Raw genomic sequence first — 22,369 nt, 5'->3', positions numbered from 1 at the left:
TACACAATTTTTTTTTTCTGCGGTTACCTAATGTGCCACTTTTACAACGAAATGTATAAGTAATAAAATCTTATCGAGTAACTTTTTCCCTCGTTTTCTCCAACTAGCCCCGATCATGAAGGCTGGATGGTGGACTCCTTCCAGAAGACGCCTCCGATGTCCACCTACATGGCTGGAATCGCCCTCACGGAGTTCGAGAAGAGAGAGAGGTTGGCTGGAGTGACCAACGTCGCCCTGTGGACCCCCAAAGGAGCCCTCGACACCAAGGAGTATCTTTCGGAGTACGTGGTGGACCTCGTCAAGTACTACGAGAACTACTTCGATACTCCGCATCCATTGGGCAAAGTGGACGTGTTATTCCTTCCTGAATCGCGTTATTGGACGTCTGACTGGACGTTTGACTGTTGGGGAATGCCTAGCATGAAGTGAGTGTGCTTTACATAACTGTAAAATCGTTGACATGTAATGTGTATAGGATGAGATATGAAAAAATTACAAATTGAGTGCACCTGATTTTATATTGCCAAGAGTATGTTAAATGTAACTATTATTTGCACTATAACGACGACTCTGAATACTAGGAGATCTGTTTGAAACATTTAACTTCATAACGATTACAAACAAAACTATTTTCTTCTAATTTCAATCCTACATTCTAGTTGGTTTTGTACATATTGATTAATTTGGCTTATTTTATTTTCTCAGCTACGTTTGGCTAATTGGAAAGATGAAGATGCGTGATGATATGATGAATTGATGCAGGGACACTCACAGACAACACCCATGGTGGGAATCGAACAAGGAACGTCGTACCAAAACAGCGTGCCACATTTAACATTTGAAAAACCGATTATATAAGGATGGTACCGAAGCAGGTAGGATCTTTTCAAGACAAACGAGACAATACGAGACAGAGAACAAGAAGAAGGGCCTCTGTTAAAACGAGACAAGACGAGAAAGAGAGAGAAGTAGGTTAAGAAAGAAAGATGGGAAGACACACGCTCTCACAGTGAGATGTGGGAGGAGAGAAAGAGAAGAGAAAGATGAGACAAGGAGATAGATGAAAAGAAGCTGAAAAATGTAAAGGAAGAGAAAATCTGAGGAGGAAGGAGAGGGGGAGAGAGAGAACGATAAGAGCCAAAAGAGAAGCAGAGGAGAAAAGAGAAAGAGAAAGTGGCTATGTGTAAGAGACTATTGTGGCCTATATCGTGGGATATTTCTAAAACAAGATACTTTAGTATGCGATTTCTTCAGACACACGGAACAGATATTTACCTTAGCATGCAATGTTAATTAGACTTTTTCCATTGGCTAGTGCTTTAAACTATATTTATTCTAACACTAGGTATCAAGAGAGGTTCAATTCCAACCACTGGCAAAAAAAAAATCACCTGAAGACGAGAGGAGAGCTTGTTGGAATAAGTTTAGTTTAAAGCACTAGACGTTGGAGAATATCCTATTAACATTGCATGCTAATGAAGAACAATTATCACTAACATTCATAGAATTATTAGATATGTACCTGCTTATTTATAGGACGTTGGATTTTGCTTATAGTAATTGCAAGAGCGATTTCTTCGTGGAGTGTGCTGCATGATTGTGAAAATTCCAGAACAGCTCCAAAGGGTTTTTCCTTTCTTGGTAGAGTAAGTAGCTCTTAGACATGCCAAAGGCGATGGCTGATTCCTCATTCTTAATGTGTTATATGACTGTTCTTTAATGTCCAAATACCTAAGTAGTAAATTTTTAATCACAATCCAGGTGGATTCACTTAAATCAGATTGATATAAATCGCAATTTAAATCAGGTGATTTTTTAAAAAGAAATCACTGATTTAAATCACATTAAATAAATAATTTATAGACTAATGTACATAAGGATTTTGTAGATATCAGAATCACTTTTGGAGAAAGTACATTAAACTCATAATCATTTAGTGGTGTTTATCAGACTCTAAGAAAGGAAAAGAAAGGAATCTAAATATTTCTACTGATAGGGTTAAGCTCATACGAGAGGAAATGTAAGATGTAAACTGCAAACACTTAAATTTCTCTTGATTTAAAATTCAATTATTTTTGTAGGGCAAACTGGCAAACATTTTATGTAGAAAAATATACAAAACACTTATCATGTTAAACCGTAAATACTGTCATTATCATTAAACCCTAAGAAAAATATGGCAGCTGATAATTTGCTATCATTAAAAAAAATTGCAAAATTTAACTTCAAAGACTATAAAACAATATTTTAAGTTACAATTATATAGTAAATCCAAAATGTTTTATTTTCACTGGAGGAAAAGTTAGTGAAATTATGTATTAAAGTTTCATTAACACACTCAACAAACGATTCCACAGTTGGTTCCTACATATAGTATCAGAAACAGAAAAATTCATATTTACATATATTTTTTTATTTGCTCTAATCAAATTGTTCAATTTCTCTTTGCGGGGCCATTTACTAGAAACGGCCTTTCTATGAAAACATATACGTAGCTATATTACTTTTCCGGAATGTCTGGTGTAAGAGAACGCGAACGCGTTCTGAGCGCACGTTGCGGGTATGTGCCTTGCTCAATGAACGCGCGGAGAGGAGGGGTCGCGCGAGAAGGGGCCACTCGACTGCTCAAGTAGTTCTGTAGTAAACATGGCAGCTCGCAAGCCTACTAGGGGAATTCTGTATTCTGCACCCTTCCCCACCTAGTCTTGTCCCGCCCTCAAGCTTTCGCCTCTGCGCGTCTTTACTCCAGACATTCCAGAAAAGGAATATATATGTATGGTGCCATAAACCATACAAGTAATTTTAAACTTAAATTTAAAAAAATGAATTTAATTAAATGAATCATCAATAATGATTTTTAAATAAAAAGTACGATTTTTATCCACCCTGATCACAAGTGTGTTTTTGTAACTATTGTTTCGAACCTAGAGACAAGAACGAGATTGGCTTCATCAGTCACGAAACGAGACTGTGAAGTCTTATCTTGGTACCATCATTTCTAAACGTCTTTGGGAAAAAACATCTACTGTTTTCGAACTATTTAAACTTGTGTATTGTGATATATTGCACTGTGAATGAATACGTTGTCTCTGTCGACAGGAACATTGAATATAAGAGTTCTAAGGATTTGTACATTGGAAAACTTCTAGAAGGTTATGAAAAGTTGTTCCTTGCAAAAGTTCTAGCAGGCCAATGGCTAGGAGGACTGGTGACTTCTGATTGGTGGGACGACGTGAAGCTCCAAGATGGATTAGCCTTATTGCATGCCGTCGAAGCTCAATACGCGGTAAGTGGATGTTGTAATTATTTTCTCAATCTATAAAGTTAGTGTCGTGAAGAAGGAATTTCCATTGTCTGCTTCGGATAAAGTTCAATAGTGCAACGTAAGGCGCCTCAGTGGCGGATGTAGCAAAGTTCATTGGGGTGGGCGATTAATTTGGGTCTCTATTGCAATGAACATAGCTACTAAGATATGACTAGGACCATATGTATAGTCATGAAAAAAAATCTTCCCCCATAGAGCCTTAATACCAGTAGTCTTAAGCGGAAGTAATTCTTTCCACGACTGTGCAACTAACTGTCATGACACGTTTATAATTCACACAAGTGTTCTCGGGTCACCAGCCAGGTTAAATCGGCATTATCTTCCAACGTTTCGAGCACATACATTGCTCTCATCATCAGGGAATGTATAAATGGAGACCATTGTATGGTTAAACACACGACTATGATGGGGCGGAGTTTGGACGTTTCCTTCCTATTGACTCGCTCTGTATTGTGTTGTGTCATGTGCCAATAAGAACACCGAGATCCAAAGCGAGCCAATAGGAAGGCAACGTCCAAACTCCGTCCCATCATAGTCGTGTACTTAATCCTACATTGTTCTCCATTTCTTACACTCCCTGATGATGAGAACAATGTATGTGCTCGAAACGTTGTAATTTAACGCCGATTTAACATGGCTGGTAACCCGAGAACACTTGTTGGAATCACGTAGCCAGTAAAGCTACAATTCCTATTCACGTTAAAATTATTAACATGCATTTTGCATTTTCTGTGAATCTTCTATTATCAAGTTCTAGTGTGCTAACTTGACATTCTTCTATGTAGGCAGTTCCCAGCATGCACAAGGAAATGATGGACGTGTACGCATTGTTCTTTGCTTACGGAGACATATCGCGGAAACCAAAGTGGATAGCACAACATGGTATGAAAGCATGTTTATATATATATACAGGGCTATTCATTAGTAACTCCTTGGTTTCTGTTCATTGCAAACTTAAGGTACATGAGTAGAAAACATCTGAGAGTTTTTGTAATGTAATTTGATGATTTTTAGTAAATCACACTGAGTTTCTTGAGCCGCGGTCTATGGAGTATCCTCCAGACATTTGTTTGTGGCAGGTGAAGTTTCCGACTTGCACCTTTTTGCTGATTTCTTTCGGCTTCGTTGGGACAAGGTCCACAGCAGGGCCCAGGAATTTTAAATAAATTCAATTCCGGTCCAGGAGAGAAACTCAGCAAGCATAAACGGGTTCTGGATGGTAAATAGCCTTATTATCTGTAAAGTATCTTAATTCGGTCCAGGAACCTTTATTCCGAATTAATTTAAATACTGTTCGGGAACTGTTTTTTTGGATGAATTTAAATGCGGTCCAGGCACCTTTTCTCCGGATCATGTTAAAAAGTGTCCAATTTCCGCATTGAAATGAAACAATACGCAGCTGGGACTGAATTTAAATTGTATGAGGAAAGAGGTTCCGGTCCTCTTACGGAACCTAATAGAACCCTTGAGACTTTATGGATTCCATTATCTTTAACAACCCTGGTCCACAGTCTCTTCGGAGGGCCTCGCCAATGGCGCTGTTGTAGCGTCGTCGCCTTGTAATCAAGGAGTCCCGGGTTCGATACCCGGTGGAGGCACATAGTGGTTCGGATCCCACTTTAAACTGTAGGTCCAGTCCCGATTAGCCTTACTGTGCATAAAGTGGACTTAAAACACAAACTCAATCAGTCAATCAATATTTTAGCACTGGAGAAAAAAGTGTGGATCACAGCGCGAATAAACCTGCCGTTTTCTCAAATCTTGAACTACAATCTGTCTCCCTGTGTTCTTGCTTATGATATCCTCGTCTGTTAGCGGTCTTAGCGAAAGGTGACGGTTTTGAAGCAACAATTGACAAGTTTTCACGACATTGTTTCGTTGCGACACTCGGTTGGCTGGTCGCTCCCGGGCTACTCTTCAACAGTTTTAATGATTGTAATTTCTTTAAAATTATTTATTTTGTGATAATTGAACATTATTAGGGAATGTTGACACAATACATACGTACAATTCACTGATGTATAGTCAGTTCTCAGGAGAAACAAGTATACGAGGTTTGATCAGAATATTTCAGGACTGCTGCTGCTTAAGGTCAGATATGATCCCACTATGACAGTTCAGGGACAACATGATCTGAAATCATACCGTGCTCAGAATTCTGAATCTAAGAATCGGTTATCACAAAATAGTGCGTGATTAAAATTTGATTGCCGTGTCACTGCTTTTATATTTAGTCCTGTGTGTGTCTGTGTAGCATTAAAAAAGAATATCTATCTGAAATGTTCCTCCTTACTTTTCAGAACGAGTGATATTGTCTATGTTCAACGAAACCCTTTCTCCAGTTAACCACCAGAAGACGCTTAGGAGGTTGATCATAGAGAAGTAAGTATACAGATTGTTTTCTTGCATATGTATTTTCATTATATATATATATATCATTGTATTCCTCGTCATCTACTTATTCCAGTCTCTTCCAATGTGTGTATATATTCTGTTTCTCTAGTTTAAAGCCGGTTGTATGTCGTTAATGACGTATTTCGTTTGTTAGTATTATCCTAGATAACACTGTAAGCTTGCTTCAAGCTTTTCAGGTAAAGTGAAGAAGCTTGCTGAAAGCATTTGGCAAGATGTAACCTTGCATCTGGCTTGAATCAAGCCAACTGGTTACCACGTGTCAAAATGACAGCAAGCTTGACATGACAAGTTTCCACGTCTAAACGGACGAGAAGCATTTCTGAAAACGTGTGTGACGCTCGAAAAATGATGCAAGGTTTAGCTAAATTTGTCTGTAAAGCATATAGGCTACAGATGCTAATGCATTTTGTTGATGAAATATGCACATTATAGCATTCGCAATTCTTTTTGTTGCTTATTGAGTAGAACCACTTTTCATGGTATTCCACGTTCTTTTTTAAATACGGATTTCTCACCTTTTCTTTTCCTGTCGTACGCATACTGGGGATCGAATATGAACTTTACTACAAAAGTTATAATAGCAATTCTCTTCACCAGGAATTTCTCGACCTACACCAAGGAGTATTTCTGGCAAACTTACGATGACATTTGTCACGAGGAAGGAACATTACCGCAGGAGATATCATTGGCTGACATGGCAACCACATGGAGCGACTACCCCAGATTTCCTCTTGTCACCATCAACAGAAACTACGACAACAACACAGCAACGTTGAGCCAGGTAAAATAAGCTTCCATATTTTAATTATAAGCTATGGACATTACTTTGCTTACAACGTATAGATTAGGGAATTAGAATGCATAGACACAGTTACAGACACATGCGAAATGTGTGTGTGTGTGTGTGTGTTTGTGTGTATAATCACATACACACAATGTTTGTGTATATATAATATTAAATTGTAGTGTTTAAGGTTATTCGTATTACAAATTTTGCAAGATATTTGAAATATATTTGAGAACTTCTGCACAAATAGAAACAATATTTTCTGTTAACATATTTGTTGCGAATTCTCAGTTTACTATAGTTCTTAACAGTTGTTCTTGACTGTGACAAATATGATGACAGGTTGGAAGTGTTCGTTTGGTTGTCGGAATACCCGAGATTCGATTGCAGACATAATGAACATTTTTCAGATGTGCATATTTAAAGATGTGGACCCAACTCAAAGAAAGTGAATGGAATAAACTCAGATACCGACGTACGTTTCTCGTTCCAGAAAGTCTACATTGAGTTTGAGTACAAGGTAGAAGTTGAGAACATCTTGTGGACTATTCCCGTGCCCTTCACAACTCAAGACCAGCTTCAATTTGACGACAGAAGAGCCAAAGTCTTCCTTCGGGAGAAAGAACAGGAGATCCAGACAGGGCTTCCAGACAGCAATAACTTTATCCTTGCTAATCCTGAGTATGTAGGTGAGTTATATCGCCGTGTGGTCATATAACTACTCTGTGTATTTGTTTATTACCATTGTGCTATAGAAATAGAATTCAGAAGCTATTGTACCAATTGGGATATTATTGGGAGGCTTCACCTACGAAACTCTTCATAGATATCGCTGAGAGTGTGCAAACCATGGCAAGTTTCAAAAATAGTTTCTCTTTCATTTTGTTATCCTGGACTGCATTTTACAGACTATCGAAACTCTAACGTCTGAACTCACGGTCAGTATTCTCCTCTTTGGAGCTTGTGCTGTCCTAGTGTGTTTGTGATTGTCTCTCCAACAATTTCATCTAATCCCGTTCAACCTCATCTTCGTAATTAGCTAAAAGTGGTAGCAAAGCAAAGTAAAATAACAAATCATTCAATCAGTCTTTGTTCTTCTTGGTTCATAAATACGTTATTTCTTAACACACCTAATGCAATATTATATTTAATAAATATGACAAAATTTATACCTGAAATCACAATTAAAACATCCATTATTTAAACTTGTTCTCCCCAAAATCAGTCTTCGGTTATTAGGTTCACAGACACAGATAAGCCCCTTTCCACACCGAATGCATCTATTGGACCTCTGCCAAAATTCCACTGGGCAACTTTTGTTAACACACAACATACTGTATATAAAACAATCAAAACTTATCGACCCGTCTGATGTACTTCTTACAGGGCGTTACACAGTTTGTTTAGTTTTAACGTAAGTTTTTTTTTATTTGTCTTGCAGTTTACGGTTGATACAAGCATAAAAACACAGTATTTTGTTGTGACGTTTCAGAACACTCTCTCTTTTCATCAGATATTTATTTTTAGTTCAGTAAACTGTGTTTTGATGCTTGAAACAACCGTAGACTACAAGAGAAATAATTCTACCATGCAACGAATATGTACAACAAGAAAAATAAATCATGAGTGTTTTTATACTAGAGAATTGTATGAAGGATCTTTCAACTTATGTATTCAGTTTTCACAGCATTGTTGTATTCTTCCAGGCTTTTACTTCGTTAACTACGACACAGACAACTGGGACCTGATCACCCGGTATTTGAACAGCGACAACTTCAAGAACATCCCCACCCTGACTCGTGCCCAGCTGATCCACAACACTGCTTACCTGGGCAAGTCACGTGACCTCTCCTATGTCTACCACCTTCGACTGCAGCTTTTCCTTAGGAGGGACTTGGACACCTACGAGCCATGGTATATGGCGTTCGTAGTGGCAGACCACTTGGGCAGATCCATTGACGGTACAGACGCTTGGAAGCATTACAAGGTATTGTTATAGTTAAATAATTGGCGAATGTGAAGTATGAAGCACAACTCTTTCCTAAACTTCGTAATGATTGAAGATTTTGCTCAATTTGCAATGGACTTGTGTCCATTCATGTGTGCTTACGTATATAGCTTTAGACATTTTTCTACCTACTTAAAATTTTAATTTCATTTTCTTGCTTCCCTCTATGGCTGTTTCTATCCCTATCTGACTCCAGTTATTCTCTCTCTCTCTCTCTCTAAAATGTATTTGAATTTAAATATTTAAATAAAGTAGCGTCGTTGTATTATTTTAATATTCAGTTTCGTATTTGCAGGGAGATAATTGAAAATGTGTATTTAAATTAAGTAGCAATAATGCAATTATTAATTTGTTGCTCTTGAGAAACCAAAAGCCATTACCAAAAGTGTAAATTTTAAAAATAATATTAATAGCTGACAATTGGCCAAGATTTGTCATTCAATAGTTACCTTCTAGCTGTCTTCCAAATTTAATACACAGCAAATTGATATTTCTTTATTGAAACTTATAACAGTGTTTTGGAAAATGCTATATTTTTACTGCTATTAGTCTAAGAGAATGATAATGAAACAAGTAATATTTTTAATGGTTTTCTTGCTTTAGTGGAATATAAATCCTGTTCAGTGGCGTCGAATGTGAACGGATTAGGGGTACATTGTTCCTCTCAAATTTAGCAGATCTCACTTGCAAATATTTACACTGGGTACATTTTATTTAGTAATTAATAATATATACGAGGGTCACTATTTATATTTTGAGCCTTACAATGGAAAAACAGGAATTTGGCATTGAAAACTGTTTTATTGTTTTCCGAAGTATTCTCCTTTATGGTCAATACACTTTTGCATTCGTTCGAACCATTGGTCAAAGCAATTTTTCTAATCTTCTTGAGACACCTCCATAATATGGTTTTTGAACGCATCAACGGCGTCTTCCGCCGACGAAAATCGTTGCACACGCAATTTATTCTTGACATTCGGGAAAAGAAGAAGCCATTGGGTGCCAAATCAGGACTGTACGGCGGATGACACATCAATTCGATTTTTTGACTGTTCATAAAGTCGGTTGTTAGACGAGATGTGTGACAGCTGGCATTGTCTTGATGAAGAATGATCCGACGGCGTTTGTTTGTTTTTTGTATTTGACCGAAGACCTCTGGCAAACAAATTGTTGTGTACCATTCAGAGTTGACCGTTCTACGTTCCTCTAAAGGCACAGTTGCCACATGACCAGTTTTCCCGAAAAAAACAGGCGACCATTTGTTTCGATGTGCTTCGAGCGCGAACAACTTTTGTTGGATTGGGTTCATCTTGAAACACTCATACAGTCGACTGCTGTTTACGTTCACGCTCATATGCATATATCCATGATTCGTCACCTGTTACAATCTTCTATACGTCTTTTGAAACACCACGATTTTATTTATTGAGCATTTGTTTTCACCAATTGACGCGAGCGTCTTTTTGAGTTTTTGTCAAATTGTGTGGGATCCAACGAGAACATACCTTTCTCACAGCTAAATGATCATGTAATATTTTATATATGCTGGTGGAACTAATACCTCAATCTAACAGTATGTCACATGACGATCTTGCAGTATTAGGTTTTGCACAGCATCAATGTTTTCTTGAACAACAACTGATTTTGGACGACCTTCGCGAATCTCGTCGGTGAGCGAATGGCGGCCACGATTAAATTCGTTATACCAGCGTTTCACAGTGGCAAAGGATGGGGCTTCATCGCCAAATGTGGAAGTAAGTTGATCTATGCACTCTTGTCTTGATAATCCACGTCGAAAATCGTAAAAAATCATCGCACGAAAATGGTCACGAGTTAATTCCATTTTATTATTGTCGCGCAATCTCCAAGGCAACATAAACAACACAAATGAAGCTATTGACAATACATTTGAAGTACGTTATGGTCAATAATGCCAGACGATTCCGTGCAAACGTCAAATCGCGCCTAACTTCAATCAGTATTGCCAAGGCTCAAAATATAAATAGTGACCCTCGTATAATGTAAAATATATACAATATATATCAATATATACGTATGTATTATGTATCTATAATGATATTTTTATGTGGTTTGTGTACCCCTTTCAATCAAGAACGTACGAACTAAAGCACTGCATATACACGGAAGGGCTAAATAGCAGTGGCTGTCCTGTCACACCATTTACTTTATCATCATTCATCCTCACCGTCGCGCTAACAACAGAAAAGTGAAAAATAACTTCAATGAGTGAAATTAAAATTGTTGATTGATTCATTGATTGGGTTTATTTTACTTCACTTTCGGTCACTTTTGGCTAATCGCGAAGATGATAATGAGTGATTATATGATGAAGTTGATGAAGGGACACTTACAAGGAATATCCATATCAAGGCCGGAATTCGAACCCGGGACTTCTGTCGTCGTAGCACGGTGTGTTAACCACTCCGTCACGGAGGCGGTCGAAATTAAAATTGTCTTGATAGCAAATGTAAGATATGTTTTAGAATTATACATACATTATGTATCTATGTTCTTATATGGCTACGCTTTGCAGAATTATCTCATTTACCTGTCAAACCCAGCCTATCAGGAGCTGGGAGAAGAGGACCAGGAAGGGGATTCCCCATCAAGAAAGGAGGCGAGGAGAAACGTACGAAGATTAAGGAGTTCTTTCGGAGCTAGCGAGCAGGTAGCCAAGTACAGGCAGGAAGTGAAGAAGTGGATGGATTTGGAGAACCCCGACAATGAAGTACCGTGAGTATTTCTATGACGTTTTCTAATAGTAACTGCAGTGCTGAATATAATGTGCGTTGTTGTTAGATTATTGTTTGTTTGTAGTGCATGTACAGTCACGGACACTTCCGGGTTGTTACAGCTCCATTGACTTTCAATGTGATCATTATAACCCAGAAGTGTCCGTGACTGTACAACTGTTGTGTTCATGTGGTTCATCCTCTTCGCATTATGGCTTACCAGCACAAGATTATCTAATTTGAAACCTGTCCGTCATTTTTGGAAAAGCAAGAATTCTTGGTTGAAAATATTTAAAATCTGGGAAATTTGCTATGTATCAATGATGGCTGCATGAACAGCAGTCAACAATAATTGAAATAGGAACAGCCAGCTGAGAAGAAATTAAGCCTATTCCTAAAATATTCAGGTAACTTATCTAATGGTACATTCTCACACATATAATTGTTTATGTATAGGACTAAGGCTAGTGCCTAAAATTGACTAATATGACTAAACCTAACCTAACCTGAAGTTATTTCTTATTATGTTAGCGCTTTGTATGGTTTTGTAAATAGATTACCTTCTGTATAACCATTATCCACTTCGTCTTTTGTTTATATGCATATGTTAATAATAATAATAATAATAATCGTTTATTTTAAGTGTTCAGCACAGTATGAAACCTAATACAGCACTAAGTCAAATACAAAAGTACAAAGTTACACGAATAAAATATATAAGCTGTAGAATAACATAACATAATAAGTTAGCATATTTACACTTCAAGTTTCAGTTTTCAATGAGATCTATTAAATCTCTGATACTAATAATTGTTTATTGTTATATAATATTGTGCAATTAACTGTGTGTTGTTCTAATAATAATAATGATCATATTTATTGAAGTGATGATAACGATTAAACAACCACTATGTTATACAAAATTAAAAAATTGAATACATAATTATAAAATAAAACAGTGGATCCTACAATTTTATACATCAACATAAATTCAAATTGTAGGTTTCAACAAGATCAGCTACTAAACCTCTTGCCTTGTTTAGGCATGTGAGAATTGAGATATACCTATGGGAATATCTGGGAATTTTATAAGCTATATTATTCAAAAGGTATTCACTGTCAACTTGGAAATTTAATATCTTCTCTACAAAATTTATCCTTTTCATTTTTCTTCTTTCTTCTAAGGAAAACATATTCAACTGTAATAACCATTCAGAGTAATGTTGGTGATAGTAATTTTTTTTAAACTTTGTGCATAATAACCTGATAAAAAGTTTTTGAACTGATTTAAATTTTTGAAGGTGACTGGTTGCAGTCAGAAACCATAATTCATTTGCATATTCAAGAATAGGACGAACTATCGTTTTATACAGGAATATTAAGGTATCTTCCTTTTTAAAAACTTTCCATGAGAAAAATATATAACCAAGCATTCTCTTTGCTCTTTTGGAAATTTCTGAAATGTGCTCATCAAATATGAGAGAGTAGTCTATTACTATTCCTAAGTCTTTATGACTGTCGCACACTTGTATTTTATTTTCATAAATAAAATAGTTGGAGACTATATAATGAACTTTCTTAGTACATCTTAAAACTTTACACTTTCTCAAGTTAATTTCCATTTCATTAATCTTGACCAATATGTCATTCTATCGAGATCAGCCTGAACTTGAGCGACATCATTATTTGTTAAAATACTCTTAAAGATTTTTATATCATCTGCATATAGTAAACATGTGCTACATTTAAAACATACAGTAACATCATTGATGAAAATAGCGAACAGAATTGGGCCAAGTGGCGACCCTTGAGGTACTCCACAAAGTATTTCTTTTTTAGAAGAAGTTGTTTCACCAATCGTAACAGAGAAACTTCTATTTACTAAAAAGTTGGAAAACCATTTCAGAAATCGTGGTGATAATCCCATTTGGTCGAGTTTGTAAATTAATAGCTGATGGCTGACTATATCAAAGGCTTTAGCCAAGTCAATAAATAAATTATCGGTCTGGGATTTCTTCCTAATGTTAGATTTAAGAGAGTCTATTAAAACCAATAAATTTGTGATAGTAGACCTTTTTCTAAAAAATCCATGCTGATTTCCATCAATATATTGTTTAAAAGAAAAAGACAAATAGTCAGCAATTATGTGTTCAAAAACCTTTGCCATGGAATTTAATATAGTAATTGGTCTATAGTTATTAAGATCATTGGCTTTTCCATCTTTGTTTTTAGTTACAGGTACAATAAACACATTTTTCCAGATATCTGGAAATATTCCAGAAGTAAGTGACATGTTGTAAATTTTAGTTAACAATGGTACAAAAACATCTTTGTTTGCTTTCAAAATAAAATTAGGTATGCCATCAGGACCTATTGAAGACCTGCCTTTTAGTTTGTTAATTGTATCACTTACATCCTTTTCCAAGATAACAGGTACATCAATTAAGTTGGTGTATGAATGAAGATTAATATTTTTAAAATTTACATGACTTCTTTTTGAGAAAGATTTGTGAAAAAGCTCACTAAAAGCATTAGCAATATCATATTCATTGAACAGTACATCATTATCATAAATAATTTCAGTGATAGCATTTTCTCTCTTCTTTCTATTAAAGTGAAACCAAAAAACATTCTTGTCACCATTAACATTGTTTTCTAAGGAGGAGTAGTAATGTTCCTTTACATTAGAATATTCCTTTTTAACATCTTTCCTTAATTGGGAATAAGTACTGTAATATACACACTTATTTGTAAGTTTAAAACATTAAAAGGCAGTGAAGGGTCATACGATACATTGTGCTGAATTAGATTTGAAAGTGTTGCGATTTCAACAATTTTTTCAGCCTTTCTTTTAACATATTAATTAGAGCAATACAAATTTCCAGTAGCCCAGTCAATTCCACCAGCATTAAAATCTCCAACTAAAATTATTTTATTGTGTTTCATTAACATCTCTTGAACTACCCAATCAAAGTAGTTTGCAACCAAGTCACAGTTTAAATCAGGTGGCAAGTAATGCAATCCTATTATGGTTGGATCAGAATTATTTGACATTAATTTTACCCAAATTACATCCAATTCTGTAAAAGGTGATTCCAAGATCTTAAACTGAACCTTGTTTTTAATAAATAAAAGACAACCACCACCACCAGATTTCTGTTTGTTTAAATCCAGATTTCTATCTTTTCTTATCACCCTGTACATTGGATCTAAATCTATAAAATAATCTCTATCTTGTTTACACCAACTTTCTGTAAGAAAAATTATGTCATAATTTTCAATATTTATATTGCTTACTAATGTTTCAAATTTGGTGTTAATTCCTCTAACATTCTGCTAAAAACATTTAATCATATTATTACTAAGGAAAGAACCACTTAGTTTTTTGAAGTTGAGTTTTCTCCAGACTTACTGTTACTATTTGTATCAGATACACTTTTGTCTTTGTTGGCAACTATATTGCCATTTTTCAATTCGCCATAAAACCTTGTTACTAATAACCCATTAGGCCAGATATTTTCATCGAATAGTACATCATAGTCATCCTGGGAAACAGCTACATGAAAAGAAGAGTAAGAATCATATTTAGTTTTCAGCCTTGTACATACCATTTTCTTTACGGAAGAAGTAATAATAATCACAATAATAAGTTGGCAAAGTTCAGCCTGTAGGCTGCTCTGCCACCTAACTCTTGTGAATGTAATGTGACACATATACTAACCTGCATATAGAGCAGTACGCTACGTCCGTGGCACATATATAGCTGTAACAGATGCACAAAATTAAATGAATACCCAAAGTGTCTAACTACAAACACAATATAATAATAATAATAATAATAATAATAATAATAATAATAATAAAACTATAATTTCACATAGAGATTGATACCTTCAGTATGTACCGTGACTTTGCCATTGTTCCATGAACAGTAAATCTTTTACTTCACCTCATAAGGATATACGTTCCAAATTCGTTGTTGTTTGCGTTGATCATCGTGTACAACAGAAACCATTTCAGCTTAAATTAAGGGAAACAGAAATTCTTGTAAAATATGGGGTGTGTCATAAATCACTGTCGTCTGCTGATAAGTCATTGAGGGAAACCGGAACAGACTGTTCACGTTTTGAATTGAACCATGAAACATACATAAACACGCACCCATGTTGTGTTACAGTTGTTCTTTCTTTTTTCTAGCATGCAACTACGTGACCTGTGCTATGTTGCAAAATTAGGATCAAGAGAGGAATGGGACTTCCTGTTCGAGAGATATCTCAACCTACCGACCTCTTTTGACCCTAAGGACAGAAACTACTTCATTGGAGTGATTGCCGGCTGTGCTAGGGACACTTACAAGGTTCAAAAGTAAGTAATGGAATTCACTAATCGAGTGGCGAAGTCATTTTCTTTCGCTCTGCTTAACTCGTTTTAGATCGAGTTCAGGGCAAGCAGGCTTTGAGGTAAATATTTGAATTAAAGAGGTGAAACCTAGTGGTATGCGTTGTCCAATGTTTCGTCATTAACCACCAAAAAATAGGGTGACATTGAAAAGACGTCGTTGAAAAAGAAATCAACCTCCCTGGAAAATTCATTCCGAATTAGCAAAGAAGCCAACATATTATTATTTAATCATGTTACTCTACAACGGAAATATAGTTTATTTAATTCGTGTTCCAAAAGAGTAGAGATATAAGATTCCATCAAACTCATACTTGGTACGAGGCCTATTATTTTTATTAATTTAAGCACAGTGGTAAACCTATTTTGACGATGTTTTTGTCGATTTTATAGTATTGCAACTCTGTGATTTTTCATCTCATACTTGGTACGAGTGTCATAATTTCTTTCGAGTTAAATTACGTAACATTACGTAACATTGTGATGACTCATATTAAGCGCTCTATTATTGTAATTTTTATAAGGGTAAATTATTGCATTATGTTATGCAACAAGTTATTACGCAACATTGCGATGGCTCATAAGAGTAAACTATTGCGCAATGTTTCGCAACAAGTTATTACGCAATATTATGATGATCCGTATCTAACGTGTTGTTTTCTGATTGGTTGGTTATGACGTAATGCGATGATGTGGTGTCTTCTGATTGGCTTACTGTTTCAGATGTTTTGAACGCGGTCCGCGCTTATGTTACTTAAAGGGTTTTCACATTACAGATCAGTCAGTATCGTGAGAGTGGTTGACGAGTATGTATGTGTTGTTGGAGTTCTCCTCATATTTTTTTTTTGTTAAAAGTTAAGTATTTAATTTATTTTAAAGCTACATACTATTTTATTATTTTAAGTTTAAAAGTGTATCAAGTGATTTTTTTCATAGTAATTTCGATCAGTTTGAGTTTTGATGTATCTATTAATTTTTTTAATACTTAGTACAAATATATATTTTATATATAATAAAAAAATAGCTAATATAAAATAAAACGTCATGAATATTTTTGGGTTTAAGAAGCAACAACATAATCAGCCTGTAGAGAGAATTCCAGTAAACATGGATGTATTTAGAGAAATTTATCATCAATTGAAAGGGTTACTTCTTGTTCACTTCAACAGTATTTGGTCTCATGTTGACGAGTATACTGGAAAGCACTTATTTGTATTTAATAATAACTTATCATCAAGTAAGTTACCTGTTAGTGGGAAAATTCAAATAAACATTTCACCACCCAATGCGGCAGTTTTGCATATAGGTCGAAATTTGTATAGAATTGAACATAGTACATTACTTCCTGATACGTCTTATGATGTGGAAGCTGGTGAATTTTTGTATGCTGAGATAATTGGAGAGTATGATAAATTGATTCTTTTGTTTATCGAAATAAGAATAATCTATCCTCTTATTAATATATAAAATACCTAAAAACAAAAAAAACATGTATATATTTGGTAATAGAAGGCGACAGGAGATTCCAGATAATTACAGCGAGATTGCTAGTTTAGATGCACGTCCAGAGAAACTTAAATCAGATTTATTAATATTACAAAATTCTTTGAATGTAAGCTTACATGCTGAAATTACCAATCTACAGTCTGAATTAATTAATCCCATAGTAAAAATTGATGGGGAACTCAAGTCTTTACTTCAAAAATATACAATTTACCGTCTCTCGATAATGTTGAAAATTTAAAAGAGAATTAAGCTAAATTAAAAAATGATCTTGAGAAAATTCGTCAAATTCAAACAATTACCTCGGAACATGTAAAGCAAGAACTAAATAACCAAGCGAATACTATTCGTAGCGAACTTCTTTCCATATTTGAAACTATCAAGACTCAAGAGCAATATGAACTGCTTAATGCAAGAATTCTTTAATTACGGGACCAATTTTTATCTTTTGAAATTCCATCACTGGAATATATTAAATCCGAACTGCAAACAGACCAATTACATGCAGCCATAACAGAAGTTCACTCCAAACTACAAATATTAGAAGACTTTATCAATTATTTACCTTCATCTTCCGGATTAAATGCCATCGCTCGCAGTGTAGCGAGCATCAAATTGCAATTAGAAACTTACGAAGATTTTGGAAAGATACAGGGTACCACAGCTCATTTTGAAGATACGTTGACAACCATGAGAAACGAATTGGCGAATGTACAGGAAACTCTGGAATTTAAGTTGCCAAGCATAACAGAATCTTTAAATGTAATTCAACGACAGATCACAAAATTAGAAAATCTCAACACTGAATCTGAACTATCTCATTTTCACCCTCTCCTAGACGACATACCGAACAAATTGCAAATACTGCAACAGTCTACCCCTACGCAAGATGACATACAGTAACTTAAAAATGCCTTAACCAGTGTAGCATCTGCTACAGAATTAGATGTAGTTAAGCAAGCTTTAACCTCACTTCAAAACACAGTATCCAATTTACCTACTTCCCAGGAGATGAGATCTGTAAAGAGAACAGTAAATAGAATATTGAAGTCTGAGGACATTAAGAATATTCAAGCGGAAATTGCCATAATTCAAGATACTATTGCTACTTTGCCTACCAATCAGATTGTGAATGAATTAAATGCATTGTTTGTAGAAATCAGAAGGCAGGTATTCGATCTTACAAACCAGAGGACTAAATTGAAACTTGTAGAAAGTTTACTGGAGATTACTTCCAACATTAGAGAACAAATTGCTATCCTCGAAACAAGTCAGGAATATGCTTTATCAGGTTTCACATAAGAACTTCACGATCTCAAAGAACAATTTAAACAATTGTATGTCGATGTGAAAATCAAACCCATCTACGATGAAGTGGTACGCACCATAAACGAATATCAAGAAACGGTATTAAACAGATTAGACGATCTCGAATTACGTCAATTTTTCACTGTTGAGATAGTTAGGCTTGAGAGTGTACCAAATGTACGAGGGCACTGGACTTATGATAATGCAGGAAATGTTTACAAAATGTACTCTTACAGTCAGTCTTATGAATTTTTCCTTGATGGCGAAATTAAATTTTTAAAATTTAGCTATGTGAAAAAGGGAAAGCATGTGGAAGTACAAAATTTCACCTTACAGAGAAAAGATGGCATCTACAGAGCACTACAGATACCTGTTGCATATTGGGACGAATCTGGAAAAAAATATAAAATACATGAGGATCAAGAATTATCTGTTTTTCCTGTGCAAGATAATGACAAACTATTATTTGAAGTGAAACAATTATACCCCGAGGATAATCCATTTTATGCCATATTTTCTTATAGAATCCGATGTCAAAACAAGATATAGTTAATGAATTACACAGACCAGCTCGCCGTAACTACAAACGACTGAGTGTGGTAACGAAAGGTGTGAATGATTTGTTTCAGGCTGATCTTATTGAGATCCCCCCCCCCAAGGGGGACTTTAAAAAAATTGGATAAGATAAATCATGGTTACAAATATATGCTTACAGTTATTGATACCTTTAGCAAATATGCGTGGGCTGTTCCCCTAAAATCCAAGACTGGTACTTGTGTTACCAAGGCTTTTAAGTTGATATTTAGTGAGGGAAGGATACCAAAATATTTACAGACAGATAGAGGGAAAGAATTTTACAACTCTACATGTACTAAGTTAATGCAACAACATAATATTAAACATTATTGTACATACAGTGATCTGAAAGCTAGTATAGTGGAACGATTCAACAGAACATTAAAAAATCGCATGTGGAGACAATTTACTCTACAAGGCAATTATAAGTGGGTGCAAATTTTACCCGAGCTAGTTCATAATTATAACAATACAGTACACAGTACTATTCACATGAAACCTGCTGAGGTAACCAAATCTGATGAGCAACGATTAATTTCTACTGTTTATTGTAAAAAATATAAATATACTACCAAAAAGCCAAAATTTAAAATAGGGGATGAGGTAAGGGTCAGTAAATATAAACAGTTATTCGAAAAAGGATTCACTAAAAATTGGAGTACGGAGTTATTCTCAGTGGTTCAAGTTTTACCAGGGAATAGAAATACATCATAAACGATAATCATAACAAAATATTGAAAGGGAGATTTCATGAAGAGGAACTTAGTAAAACAAAATATCGAGATACATATCTAATCGAGAAAATATTGAAGAAGAAAAATAATAAATTGTATGTGAAATGGTTAGGTCTGCCCGACGAAAGTTGGATAGAAGCAAACCAGGTGATTCTTTGACACCAACATGGAATGTGGTACAGCGTTTACCAGATGTAGTGGAAACTAATAAAAAAATGGAGAGTTGTTACCTGATAACATAAGATGCCTCATTGCAGGCCCATCACGTTGTGTAAAAAAAAAATTGCTGGTTGATAATTTCTTGCTTGTCCCCAATTGGCTAGATTGGAAAAATAGACACTTGTATGTATTCTCAAAGAGTTTAGAACAACCGAAATACCAACAACTCATGAAGCTGTACGATGGACTGGGCATAGCTACATTTGCATCAACAATAAAACCTCTCGACCAATGTTTGAAAAAATCTGTTGCGGTATTCGATTATGTTATTCTGGAAAATCAGAATGAAATTAGAATTTTTTTTACACAGGGTCGTCACAAAGAAATATACTGCTTTTATTTAGCTCAAACTTATTCCAAAATTCCCAAACAATTACTACGAGATAATACAAACTTAATCTGTTTGTTTCGTCAAGATCATACTAATTTGAAACATGTATACGATGATTATGTGGGAGGAGACTTAAATTACAACCAATTTTCAAAATTCTGTTCATCTTGTTGGAACAGCGACGATTTTGGATTTGTCATCATCGTCATGACTCGGAAACCTATCAATGGTAAATTCAAAAATAAAATCAACGACTTTTTAAACGTTGAAACGATATAAAATAACCATTAATAAAAAAACTAAATATGACAAAACATAAAATAGAAGATAATTCGAAATTACGAGAGTACTTGTCCAAACGTTTCAAAGTTGGAAATCAGAGAATCGAGGTTTTTACGAACAACACAAGCGTCAAGACCAACCTATTATCGATGCAATCAGTGGTCTCGGTAAAGAGATTAAGGGTGTGACAGAACAAAATAAAAATGTCATCAATGAATTGGTACCCCTTACTCCTAAAAATTATGCAGATTTTCCTCCTACGCCATTATCTAGTATACACACACCCCTGGTACTTAAGGAACCACCTGCTAAAGCAGCTATAGAAGAATCAGAGAAAATGGAGTTGGGTCCCCTGGCAAGGGATTACCTGAGTACAGGAAAGTTCGGAAAAGATGAAGTGTTTGGATTGTATCAAACTATGGAGGCTAATGAAGGCGTAGTATGGAAAATTGGCAAATCTAAAGTAACATTCGAAGGGGACAACATAAAAATTATTTTGGGTGGGAGAAACAGCTGGTCCAGATATCCTGGTACCGTAGGGCTATGGGAGCTCATTACCAAAAAAGAACCAAAAATTTTTACAGAAGATGATTATCAAAGTTACTCTGAAATTTTGACACTCTGTGATGCTTTGTACCAAAATAACGATGCCAGTCAAAAGCATGTGAAATCGAGCAGCGGGGATAAATACAAAAATCTCATTAAATCTATCTGGAATCAACTAAAAACCGGTAGTGGTATAAGACAATATAATACTTTACCTAAGGAATTTATATGGGTAAACGATGTGAAAAAACTTATAGATAGGTTGCTGGTTATAGCATGGGAGGAATATGCTGGGAACAATAATTTCCGTAATGAGAAAATTGGTATTGTAAACATGATTAGTGACAAATTAGCTAATTTTATTCTAAACGATCCTAAAGGTATAGGATACTTAATTAATATTATCAATACTGTACCTCCTAAATTCTGGAATATATCAGAGGGTCGAGTTATAGTAAATGATATTATTAATAAACTTCCGTTCCAGTTACACGTACCAGGACCACGATATTGGTAACCAGGTACAAAATTTGAGAAAGGAATAGAAGGAGGGGACAGGGGTATTAATCCTCTGGATGTAGCTTGTAAAGAACATGAAATTGCATACAACACACACAAAGATCTGAATGATCGTTATGTGGCTGATCAAAAACTGGAAGAGGCAGCTTTTGGAAGATTAACAAGCAGAGATGCCTCATTGGGTGAAAAAATAACAGCGTTGGGTACAACTATTGCTATGAATACAAAACAAAAATTAGGGTGGGGTTTGTAATATAAATACCCTGAATAATAATAATAATAATAATAATAATAATAATAATAATAATAATAATAATAAAACAACATGAAACCAAAAGGAGTTGTATACCAAGTACCATATCATGATCTTAAAAATTTAGAACTTAATTCGATTTTAACTAAAAAACAACAAGAAGAGAAGAGGCAATGTATAGCCAAAGGAAATGGAACGAAATTATTACTCAGTTCGCCACAATTAAAACGGTTGCAAAATACAAGAAAGAAAACACACAGTCGAGGATTTATATTCAGCATTCCAGCTATCCTGGCTGCATTGGGGGCAGTTGGGAGCTTGGCTGGGGGGTAGTGCTGCTATTGCCAAAACTATAATTGATTCGAAAAAAATAAGGCGGAACTAGAAGAACAAAAACGTCATAATCTTGCCA

General features: G+C 35.2%; 1 protein-coding gene across 1 annotated transcript in view; it reads left to right on the top strand.

Annotated features, from left to right (window-relative positions):
• LOC145986706 (aminopeptidase N-like) overlaps positions 1-22,369 on the top strand; it is a 36,809-nt gene that overhangs the window by 3,280 nt on the left and 11,160 nt on the right. The window contains exons 4-12 of the mRNA XM_083121027.1: positions 108-425; positions 3,100-3,286; positions 4,111-4,207; positions 5,626-5,707; positions 6,338-6,521; positions 7,021-7,216; positions 8,234-8,514; positions 11,090-11,289; positions 15,486-15,653. Of these exons, the coding sequence (XP_082977153.1) occupies positions 108-425; positions 3,100-3,286; positions 4,111-4,207; positions 5,626-5,707; positions 6,338-6,521; positions 7,021-7,216; positions 8,234-8,514; positions 11,090-11,289; positions 15,486-15,653 (1,713 nt within the window). The remainder of the gene's footprint in view (positions 1-107; positions 426-3,099; positions 3,287-4,110; positions 4,208-5,625; positions 5,708-6,337; positions 6,522-7,020; positions 7,217-8,233; positions 8,515-11,089; positions 11,290-15,485; positions 15,654-22,369) is intronic.

The sequence above is a fragment of the Lepisma saccharinum genome, chromosome 4 (genome assembly GCF_977018435.1).
Source record: "Lepisma saccharinum chromosome 4, izLepSacc3.1, whole genome shotgun sequence".
Taxonomy (NCBI): domain Eukaryota; kingdom Metazoa; phylum Arthropoda; class Insecta; order Zygentoma; family Lepismatidae; genus Lepisma; species Lepisma saccharinum.
The sequence above is the reverse complement of the archived record's forward strand: the minus strand, read 5'-3'. Positions and strand labels throughout refer to the sequence as shown.